Here is a 12,176-nt window from a genome sequence, read left to right on the forward strand (position 1 = left end):
TCAATGGTGATTGTATTCTATCCAATAATTTAATATTCAACCATTGATAACCATCTAGTTTTTCCCCTTACGTGGGAATGAAGTTTCCTCTCGCCTATGTTAGAGTTTCCTCTCGCGATATGCTTGAGCTCTTCCTCCTCTATATTTTCTTCTTTCCTTTCGTGCTCAATCTGCACTTCCCGTTCGGCTTGATTCCTTCCTTCTAATCTCCATCGCTCTTCAGCTGATACCTCATTTTCCTTTCAGTAATCCTTCCTATCCCTCGGATTGGCTTGCATGTGAAGTTTTCTGGGTCAACTAAATCATCGAGGCCTTCTTTCTCCCTGTCCTGAGTTTTTCCCATCTCCTTATGGCTTTAGTTCATCTTGTCTGGGTTGAATTCGCCTATATAGCGCTGTCGGTCTTCAATTCTGGACATGCAACACCTGGGTTTTAATTCTGCACAGGGTTTCGAGCATCTGTAAGTTTTATGGCAACATAAGAGAACGATAGCTCCTCGCGCATTGCAACGCTGTGTCAAAGACTAGGACGACTATGCTTAGAACAAGAATTGGAAGTTTGGGATGATGTACCTTCCACGGACAAGCTGAAAGAGTGTCGCCTCATCCTGGTGGGTAATATTTTTACCAATCTTGCTGTCAATCTTCCTGCTTTCCAAATTGCAATGAAGAAAGCGCGGCGTTTAGACCAAGTTGATATTTCCCTTTGTGATGGTGGCCTATATATAGTCAAATTTCGGTTAGAAATCGAAAAACAGAGAGTACTTGCTGGGAGTCTATGGCTGTTCTTAGGACATTTGTTTCATTTCCAATCATGGCAACCTAATATGCCATTACACTGCTATGAGTTCTCCCACTGTGCCTTTTGGATGCATGTCATAGGATTACCTCTGGAGTGGAACACATAACACATGCTGCATAAGGCAGTTAAGTAGATAGGTCGTGTAATTAAAGTCAAACCAGATACTTCTGGGAGGGTCTAGATAGAACTTGATTTGAAAGAACCTTTAAGGACAGGGAAGCTAATTTGTATCGAATGGAAGACATTATGGTTAGATTTTCGCTATGAGCGACTCTCACATTTTTGCTATTCGTGCAGGAAGCTAGGACACTATGCGACAGCTTGTAAAGAATATCCTTATGAGGAAGATAAACATGATGGTTTATCGAAACTGGCCTATGGTCACTGGTTGAGCGTAGAGGTTTGACAACATAGCCCGTATTGGGACACGTTCTATAATCCATAGGAACCTATGGAGTAGATGGATGAAGCTGTACCTGAAAATCCCCCTGCCATGCAATTGCCAACCCTAGCTCTGCCTCCCATTGTGCCAGATTCAACAGCTCCAGCAACGACCCCCGTCATCCCCTTAAGATCCTCCTCTATGATGGAAATAGTCAATCCAGCTCCAAGGACTACTGACCTGGTACCTGCAATGGCAAAATTGAAGAGTGTTCAAACTCCTTCCCTGGAGATTCTTAAGCAAAAAAAACCAAAAATTATGAAAACGAACAATGCTATGGGATCAGGCAAGAAACAAAAGAGATATTCCCCGTATGAGACTAGAGCTGGCTACTCATCAGATTTGGATGAGCTCATCAGATTTGGATGAGCTCATCAGATTTGGATGAGACTCAACTTATGGACACCCATGTTTATGCTACAAATGAGATAGCACATTAGGCATTGGTGGTTGGCCCCAAACAGCCACCACATCTCAAATGAAACTCCTCAGTTGGAACTGTTAGGGGTTGGGCAATCCCCTGACAGTTCAAGCCCTAAAGGCCGTTTTGGCCAAAGAAAAGCCATAAATAGTTTTCTTAATGGAAACTAAGAATGCAACATCAGTTTTAAGTAGATTACATCATCGGTTTCATTTTCCACACTCCTTGATATGGGATCTAGTGGGCCTGGCTGGTGGTCTAGCTGTTTTTTGGACTGAGCTTTATGATTTAACTATTTTGAAGTCAGCGGAGAATTATTTTGATCTACTTTGCTATGATATATCTGCAGCTACTTCTATGCACATCACCTGTCTGCATGCTCCTTCTACTTATCAGGCTAGACAAGAGCTTTGGGATAGCATTAGGGATATCAGTGTTGTAAATACCTTTCCTTTGGTGTGCATGGGGAACTTTAATGAGATCCTCTACCGCTGGGAAAAAGTGGGCAAGAGACCAGCTATATACTCTCGCCTAGCATCCTTTCGAGCAGTGATTAGTGCTTGCTCTTTACTAGAGTTGGAAAGCAAAGGGTGCGAATTTACCTGGTCTAATAACAGAACAAGGGCTGACCTAGTAAAGGAGAGATTGGATCGAGTCTTTTGCTCTTTGGAATGACGATAGTTGTATCCTATTGCAGAAGTGCTAGCCCTTCATGCTTTAGGTTTATATCACTGCCCTCTTTTGCTAAACACATCTTCAAGGCCTGTCAAGCAAAGAAGACTTTTACTTATGAAGCTTTCTGGAATCAAGATTAACGGTGCAAATAAGTAATTCAAAATTCGTGGAATATATCCAGTGCAGACAAAGCCACTATGGTATCAAAATTGCAGGCAGTTTCTCACGAATTAGCAAGCTGAAGTAAATCAAAGTTCAGTAACGGTCATCTTCGTATACTTCATTTACAACACCAGCTACAGACTATCATGAACAAAAAATACTATCAGAGTAATGATAAAGAGCTGACCCATTCAATCCAAGAAGAAATTCAAAAAATCTAGCATCAAGAGGAGCAGTTCTGGGCTATGCGTTCTCGCATCAACTGGCTGCGGTGGGGGGGACAAAAATTCAAAAAAATTCCATGCTAGTACTGTACAATGAAGACAAAGAAATAGAATTTGTATGTTAAAAGATGAACTCCAGAACTGGATAAGGGAGCTAGAACAATGAGCTGACGTTGGGTTTCTTTTCCAATTTATATCAATCAATCGGCTATCGTGACTTTGGCCCCTTTTTAAAACAATACCTTGAAGTTGTAACTACAAACATAAATGATCATCTGCTGAGAACAGTAACGGAAGAGGAGGTATACCAGGCTACTTTTTAGTTGGGTGCTTCAAAGGCTTCAGGGCCTGATGGTCTTAATGGCCTCTTCTTTCAGCAGCACTGGGAAATTATCAAAGCAAATGTCATCAAAATAGTTCGAGACTTCTTCACTTCAGGTATAATGCCTCGTTCTTTGAATAGAACGATAATTGTGTTGGTTCCTAAGGTTCATCATCCAGAAAGCATTGATCAGTACATACCAATAAGTCTTTGTAATTTCACTTATAAAATCATTTCCAAAGTTATGGCCAATAGACTTAAACCTTGGCTTCCTAACTTGATATCCAAAGAACATGCAGCATTTGTTAAGGACAGGCAGGTACAAGATAACATAATGGTGGTCCAAGAAGTGCTTCATTAGTTTAAAGTGCGAAAGAGCAAGAAAAAGTTCAATCTTCTTTTAAAAACTGATATGCAAAAAGCGTATGATAGGGTCGAATGGGATTTCCTCCAAGCCTACATGATGCAGCTAGGTTTCAATGACAGATGGGTAAAGTTGGTAATGGCTTGCATTAAATGACCTCCCTAAGTGTTCGTTTTAATGGGGAACAACTTGCTTATTTCCAACCATCTCGAGGACTTAGACAAGGTGACCCCCTATCCCCATATATTTTTATTTTACTAGCAAATTTGCTTTCAATTCTCATTACTCAAGCTGTGGAAATGGGTCATTTACAAGGAATTAAGTTCAATAGAGCCTGCCCCCACTTTATCCCATCTATTCTTTGTTGATGACTCTATTTTCTTCCTAAAAGCAACAATCTCTGAATGCCAAAATCTTGCAAATATTCTAAACCAGTATTGTTTAGCTACGGGTCAGATTATAAATAGGAATAAGTCTGGTTTATATTTCAGCAAAAACTGCCCGTTGTCTCTACAACAAAATTTAGCAAGTGAATTCAGAATGCTTGTGATGAATCGTTATGGGAAGTACCTAAGAATCCCCTTAGACTGGGGGCGATTGAAACGGGAGATGTTTTCTTGGATTTTGGCCAAAGTAAATGCCAAATTAGATGGCTGGAAGGAACGACTGTTATCAAAGAGTGGAAAGGAAATCCTTTTGAAATCAGTTATACAGGCATTACCTCAGTATGCCATGTCGATCTTCGAGCTCCCCTTGTCATTATGCAAATTAATAGAAAGGAAGATATCAGTGTTTTGGTGGAGCAATAATAATGGCAATATAGGAATTCATTGGCGAAATTGGACATCTTTAAAACTCTCAAAAGACTCTGGAGGAATGGGATTCAGAGACCTTGTCAGTTTCAATAAAGCAATGCTTGGCAAGCAAACTTGGCGTCTGTTTCAACAACCTAACGCTCTATGGAGTCAACTTTTCAAGGGATTGTATTTCAGGAATTCATCATTTCAGTGTGCACAAGCAGGAAATCGTCCTTCATGGGGTTGGCAGAGTATTTTAAAAGGAAGAGAAGCCATTCTTCCATGACTTCGATGGTTAGTTGGGGATGGCTCCCAAATTAATATAAGAGAAGACAATTGGCTACCTATAGGTAAATTAGGAGGCACAACGGCTCATGGCGAACCGGTTTTAGTGGCTAATCTCATTGATTACTCTCATAACACGTGGAATTCAACTCTTATCTCCAATCTATCTGACTCTTAGGTCAGTGAAGAGATTTTAAAAATTCCTATTAACCATTTACTTCTTACTAACCAACTGGTATGGACTGCTAACTCCTTTGGTGTTTATTCAGTAAAAAGTAGTTACCATCTTTTGTCTTCACACCTAAATACCCAACTCAATGTGGCTTCAACTTCTTATCAGAACCCCATTAAGTTATGGCGAAAGATTTGGCATATGAAAACCGCTCCTAAAATTCGAGTGTTTATGTGGTTAGCTTGTTAGAATGCCCTTGCTACTAAAGCAAACCTTTTTCACAGACATCTCTCACCCATTCCTATCTGCAGCCTATGCACTCAAAACATGCCAGAGATTGTAGAACATCTATTTTTCTTTTGCACGTGGACTAGAGAGATATGGACTCATCCTCAGATCAGGGTTAAGATCTTACCTACTTCAGTGCAGCGTTTTGATGCTTGGGTCGCAGCCAAAGCCACTGATTCGAAGGCCTTCCATGAATTTGAGGTGCTCGCCAATTTGTTGTGGCAGATCTAGCGATAGCGAAACAATTTCATCTTCAGAAACTAGAGTCCAGACCCCATCCAAGCAGTGGAGGATGCCCTTGCACAGAGCCGGATCTATAAGGTTGTCGACCCAACTCTTCATCGCTCTCCAATCTCAGCCCTCAGCCCAGATCAACAATGGAAACCTCCTAACAAAGGCAGTTTAAAATGCAATATCGATGGTGCTTTTTCAGTCAGAGGGTTTGGAAGGATCAATGGCTTGTATTTGCAAAAATCACAAAGGAATTCTCACTAATGTTTTTACCGAAGCTTTTCAGCTCAATCGGCTTTCCAGGCGGAGCTTTATGCTCTGATTTTGTCGATTCAACATCTGATCCAGCATGGGCTTCACTAGGAACGACTGATAGTGGAATCAAATTGCCTATAGTTGGTGGAGATGGTTGCGGAGAAGAAGCCACCGCCATGGAGGAACGCCACCTTTTTGCTGAAGTTGAAGAACTGCTATCCCGGTGCCCTAATCTCTCTCTCAAGCACTGCCGCAGACAAGCTAATGCAGTTGCAGATTGGGTTGCAAAAGCCCATCGGAATCAAGGCCCGGTCCACAATTAGAACCTTTACCCTCCTTTAATGTTGCAAGATATAGTGTACGGTGATGCTTTAGCATTTGGATGTTTATTTTCTCTCATATAATATTTCAGCAGTTTCAACAAAAAAAAAAAAAAAACCCATTGATAACCATCTCCATAAACACCATTCCCATACACTTATCTAAGAAATTCTCCGTTTTAGGATCACTTGCCCACGTACTCATCATCATTAAGTCAAGTTGGCGATGTCTTGTACGAAAGGTGACTCCTTAGACTTTGTCTCATCTCACAACCACCACTCAATTGAATAAAAGCTTTTAAAAGTCAGAAACTATGAAAGTCAATATATCAATCAAATCTCTCGGAAGATGGTATGCGCGAGGTTGTCGTGCAAAAATAAGTTAATAGTCAAACCTTGCTGACATTTTATACCACTGGAGCCTCCATGGATTGCTATCCACCACCGCAAACTTATAGAACTCATTTTGTTTGTCTTTTACCATTTATCCAATTTTGGGACTGGATTTTGTCAATTCAAATTGGCTTCAGAGAATTACGCAGGCTTATCAGTAAGTTTGTGACGCTAGGATATACAAGTGAATGGAGAAGCACCGCGGGATATCCAAGATTGATATACAGATAATTGACTGACGATACGATCTATTAATCACGAGTGGGAATTTAGATAAATAGATCATATCCATGTAGATGTGGATCATTCGTTAGACCACGTAAATAAGTCAATTTTCCTTTTGATGAATTGATAATATTTCTTGCTTATGTCATGACACGTATGATGGGACTAATTCGTAATTATCGGTATACAAAATGCCCCAAAAAGCAATCTCTCTCTCTCTCTCTCTCTCTCTCTCTCTCTCTCTCTATATATATATATTTATGTGTGTGTGTGTGTGAACATTGTTAACTTCTGTACGTTTTCAAGTGTAGGTCGTATTCGACGGACAAAAAAAAAGTGTAAGTCGTACGGAAAACTTCAACATAACGATCTATATTCGATGGACTCGCAACGTAACAGAAGTTGACGGTGGGATTGTTATCAGGAAACGAAACATTGACCGAGCGGTGATTAGACTTATATTTTAGGGAGAGTTACACAATTTTCGATAGAATAGAATAAAATATTGGGATTGAGAGGGTCCGTTTGAATTTCAGTGTACGGAGAACGTTTTGATATTCAAGGATCAGTTAATGGGAACGTAGATAAGTATACCCTTGAAGGAAAAGATAAGCCAAGTGGGCTTGCGATTATTCAAATGGATCAGTTAGGCATGAAAGTAAAAGATGATTAAACCTTTAGCACAATGCTTCGCCGAAATTGTATTCTTTGACTTTTTAAAGATTGAGATGGGTCTACAACAATTCCAGACAATATAGATAAATTAAGGACTCATGAAAAAGTCTATCGCCCATTCTAAGTTAAATGTTCTATTAAAACTAACATCTAGATACTACTAATGCCTATATCTTTGAGCGGGTAATCATGTAGATTCTGGACACCTTAACTTATCTGTGGTCTTCTGACCAAAAGAAAAAAAAAAAAACTTATCTATAGTCTACACAAATTGTTGATAAACTTTTCAAAATTTATGTGCTGGATTGAGAGATTAAGAAATTCGTTTTTGGGGTAAGTGTATTAATGGGGCTTTTGGAAATGGTTGTGGAAGGCATTTATATGGGCATGTATGAATGACAAAATGAAGTTGGGATAGTTGAAACTCGGCGCCAACGCCTAAATGATCACACTACATACCAAAGATAAAGAAGTTCACCATCTGGGGATAAAGAAATGCATTACCAGTCAATGATGAAGAGCTTAAGGTTCCCTACTAAATGAATTGCATAAAAATAGAAATTCGCCCACTTGAAGAAAAGCTTATATATATCAAATTCTAGTCTGGCCAATACATGTGAGAAAACTGCTTTATTCATAGAGATTTGCTTAGAAACTAAAAAAAGCTAAATGATTCGTGGACGTTGACCCTATGTTTTGGCTATTCTATTCAGTCATTTATCACAAGAAAAAATAAGAATTTATCTCAAATTCTAAACAAAAATATCATTTGCGTGGTCCACATTTGCATTGATTGTGATGGCTTGGACCCGGAATTTTAATTTTTGAAATGGGAACAGTGACCCAGAAAATTCGGATGTAGATAAGATCGAATTCGAATTTAGGGGGACAAGAAACCCAATTGTGAGATTGAAAATTCTGATTGCAAACCTGAGTGGGAGGCTGAGTGGATTTAAAGATAAAGAAGTGGGATTGAAAAAAAAGAAGACAAATCTACCGAGTAAGAGGCCGTGAATTATCCTTCAAGAAAGTGAGTTTTTCGATTTAAATGACTCAGTCAAAGAAAAGATTGGGTGTTTGAATTTAATTAAAAATCTGGAGGCGGGTTTTGTTTGTTTTGAATAAAAACACTTGAAGGAGAGAATCTGATCATAATAGGCAAGGTAGACTTTGTTTCTTCTTGAACACTTCGAACTGTGATCTTGTAAAAAGGAATCAGTTGAGAGTAAGGATAGATTTTGGCGCAAGCTGGAAACAAAGTGATAGAAAAGAAATAGACGAGGTTTAAGTGGAGTAGAGTTGGATTTTTGAAGATTAGTTTTAGCCGTAAGAGACATGGTGCCAAATTCGATCAACTCGCACGGATATTCACGGTCAAATAGAGAAAAGTAGAAATTTTTTTGATTGATATCCCATGTAGATAGCATCGATCAGTTAGTGAGTCTTATGCATTATTCTTATTGCATAAAATTTCCTCTTGAAAGAAAATGCAACAAGAAAAAAAAAGAATTAGTAGTCATATAATAATTTAATGGCAAGTTTGTTAGATCACAGTAGAGTCTTAGGTTTGTTGTTTTCATAAAATTTTTTTAAAAAAACAAAATAGCATTTCGTATAGTTTGCATTATAGGATTAATCTATAGTTAATTCTCATATCATAGCAATCATTTCATATTGTTCGCTTTAGGAATTAATTTCATTACATTTCATATAACGAATTCTTTATAGTATAACTTGCATGAATTCATGACCTTAGGTTGCCAATGCATATTAGATTAGGTGCACATGATCATAGCATTAATTAAGTCATGTCCATATTTTATAAACAAGAAAACCCAAAAAGAACTAATTGTCATTGCATCTTAGGTATTGAATCAAGTTATTTAGTATAGCTCAGGTCATGCATTGGTCATAGTCATCATCACTTCCATGAATAAATGTTGCATTCATCAGTGTATTTGTTTCCTAAGTCTAAGCTTGCAAAACCCTAGTCTTGATAGGTGACAAATAGGGGTCCGTTTTTGTTTGCTCATGCATTTCAAGTTATGTGATCTATTCAGCAATTACACTTTTGATTATTGAATGTCTCATTATCAATTGCACACCCACATGGTTATCCTTCACATGTTAGGGGCTTTTGGCAAAGACTGCATGCAAAACAATTTGAGGTGAAGAGAAAAGTTACCAAAATTGTATTAGATTAATTTAGTGCAATCAAGTCTTTGTTGTATCCATTAAATCTCTAGTTTGCAGAAGTAAAATGTACTACCACATATTACTTGGGGTATTTAATCAACCCTTAATCCCGTAGTGGGAGTAACAAAGTAAGTTCAATTGCATGTTTAACTTGAGAAATTAAGTTGCGATTGGTAAGAGTTGGGAGAGTCTATACAAAAGCAGCATCCTTACTAATTCATTAACTTTCACTTGGTGGCTCACCTCTAGAAAGCTTGTAATAGTGAAATTTAGCAAACAATATGTTAGACCAGTTACACACTTGAAGCTCATAAAAACTAGAACTTGAAAATGACAGCGAAACGCAAACTATACACAGATTCACTTGGGACAGGGAGGAAACCAAATACATATAAGCGGCTTCACATTTCCCTTTCCGTATTTGACTTCATCTATCTTCTAGCAATGCAAAAGAGAAATTTCTAGGCAATGTGATCACTGTCCCTTTTCTGCAATTCCACCACCTCCGCGTTGGCTGTTTGTCCGGTACCTTCACGACGCCCCACGAGATGTTCTGGTGCGATGTCACCGTTATTGACTTGAGCACGATTGTCTTCACCAGGAGAAGATCCACTAGTGACGATAACAACCTATCTTCTTCGTCAATTGTAAACCCTACAAACTTAACGAGCTTCAAGTATTTCAGCTGTAAAACGTTGGACTTCACAGTGGGAAAATCCATCCAAAGATGAGGTTCATGCCAATGTTGATGAAAGTAGGGACAGGTCACGCTGCTCCTGCTGGGATCAATCTGCATATTCATATAACGCACATATCTTCAGTTTTACCATTTAAAAAATATGTGGTTATATTTGAAAAAAAAGCTTAGAATATTTCATTTTTGTTTATATTTATGGTAGTGGGTTGATGGTGACACTTACTGTGATAAACAACTTTTCCAAGATTGGGCAGCTATTCAAGAAACAAGCCAATGAATCGCGCTTTGCATTGTCCATTAGAGAATCAACCCACCTCAATTGCTTTAACTTGTAAAACTGGAATTCTAGCCTTCCAAAGATAACTCCTGCTGAGCATAGCCACTGTAAACACATGTGGAGTACCCTGGTTAGAAGATGTAGCCGATAGTTCTGTAATAAGACAATTGGAACAAGAAAGAGGTTTACCTCAAGAAGCCACCCACTTGTAGCGAGAGTCTCAACTTCTTTCAAGGAAGAGAGCAGAGAGAGAACTTCTTCACAGTCAAAGTCACCGTTACCAAAAGCACCCTCCAAATCAAGCTCCGCATCAACCAAATTCGAAGCATTCTTCATGTGGATTTGGGTCAATAGGCCCTTATACACAAAAGATCTTAAGCCGGTAGCTGAAACAAACACATTCTCTATGTCCACGCAATCCAAAATCAGCAAATTTCTGAGGCTTTCATTCTTCTCTATCCCAATTCTCTTTAGTCCTTCGCACTTCTCAATCTTCAAGCTCTGTAGAAGCTGGCAATTCGTGAGCAAGGAGGAGGCAACGTCCTCAGTGACACTGGAGACCGATCGCAGATGAAGAGTCCTTAGGGTGGATAAATTGGTGATGTTGATAGGAGTAATATTACCTAATTCCATTTTCATATGGTAATAACGTTTGTCCTCCTTTCGGCTGTGAGAGAAATTGAGATGAAGCTCTTTGTCGACTCCCTTTGTGGCAACGATGGTCACGTCACCCTCGGGGAACCGGAAACACAGTCTGCGCATCTCCGGGCTCTCGTAAGATCCCAGAAATACGTTGACAGCTTCTAACGAATCTTCAACTGCGTTAACTGCAGCAGTCGTGCCACCACCTGCGGCAAAGTGAGTCACCGTCGTGGGTGACCAGAGAGACCTCCATTGTGTGGAGAGAAGGCTTGTTCTCACTGCCTCTTTGAGTGGCAGGAAGGAGTTGATTCTTTGGAGGATGTCTTGCGGCAAATTGCTGACCAGATCTACATATTCTTGAGCCATGATAAAATTCTCTGATCTAGAGCTTGAAAATTGCAATCCCCAAAGGAATTGTAACCACAAGAGGTGTGATTCAATTTCTTCTTTTATGTGAGGAGAAGATAAAAGAAGAAATTACCCACCCGCCAGCCAGCTGTGGTTTTGGAGCAGCTGGCGAGCATTTATATAGGGACACTTCTCCTGCCAAGCTGTCCCTTTGATTCTTTCCTACCAAAACTCTACAACAAATAATGTTGCTATCATATATCGGAAAGCTTTAGGGTTGGAATCAAAAGTTGAGTGAACCCAATAAAAAAATTGATTTAAAAAGGGATGAGGGACAGCTAGGGAAATCAAACTCATCCATGTGAAGTACGTGATAATAAATAAATAAATAAATAAAAAGTACTTGCGTGCGGTTGGAATTGAAGGGTATTTTACTTTTAACGGATATTATAGTTGGTTCCATTCTCCATCCACAGGACGTGGATTCCAATCGAGCCTATTGGTGTTATTAAGGTAAAATGGTTAAGCCAGAAAACATTACTTTCTGGCCGGTGATATTTGAAAGAAAACAAGCACATGTCTATGAGATTAATGAAATCATCCTAACGTGATAGTTGAAGTCAAGATGCACACCGGTACATGTATATAATACGAAAGGAACTTTTCTCTACATAGATGACCATCGGTAAGTGGCCACAACCAAAGAGAAGCAGGGACCCATTCTATGTATGGTGACCCGACATGGTTTATTAACATGACATATCCCTGGACTAAACATATAACTTCAAACTACTAGCAAAACCTCCACTTTCAACTATCTAATTTACTATTGAAACCTTGCTTTGGCCGGTGAGGGGCTTGACATCCTCATCCAGGGCCGGCGAGGGTCAATTGGCAACCCTAGCCAACCCTAACTAAAAAAAGAAAAAAAAGAAGCAAAAAAAGAAAATAGAAGAAAAAATCA

At 39.2% G+C, this 12,176-nt stretch overlaps 1 protein-coding gene across 1 annotated transcript; it reads right to left on the reverse strand.

The window, feature by feature from the left end:
- Window positions 1-9,496: 9,496 nt before the first annotated feature.
- On the reverse strand, window positions 9,497-11,333 carry LOC104436302 (F-box protein At2g39490). The gene is made up of 3 exons (XM_010049039.3): window positions 10,412-11,333; window positions 10,169-10,327; window positions 9,497-10,038 (listed from the first exon to the last, which is right to left on the reverse strand). Exons 1-3 carry the CDS (start codon window positions 11,228-11,230, stop codon window positions 9,676-9,678), a joined length of 1,341 nt encoding a protein of 446 aa, XP_010047341.2. The 5' UTR covers window positions 11,231-11,333; the 3' UTR covers window positions 9,497-9,675.
- Between the last annotated feature and the right edge of the window lie 843 nt (window positions 11,334-12,176).

The sequence above is a fragment of the Eucalyptus grandis genome, chromosome 1 (genome assembly GCF_016545825.1).
Source record: "Eucalyptus grandis isolate ANBG69807.140 chromosome 1, ASM1654582v1, whole genome shotgun sequence".
NCBI lineage: Eukaryota > Viridiplantae > Streptophyta > Magnoliopsida > Myrtales > Myrtaceae > Eucalyptus > Eucalyptus grandis.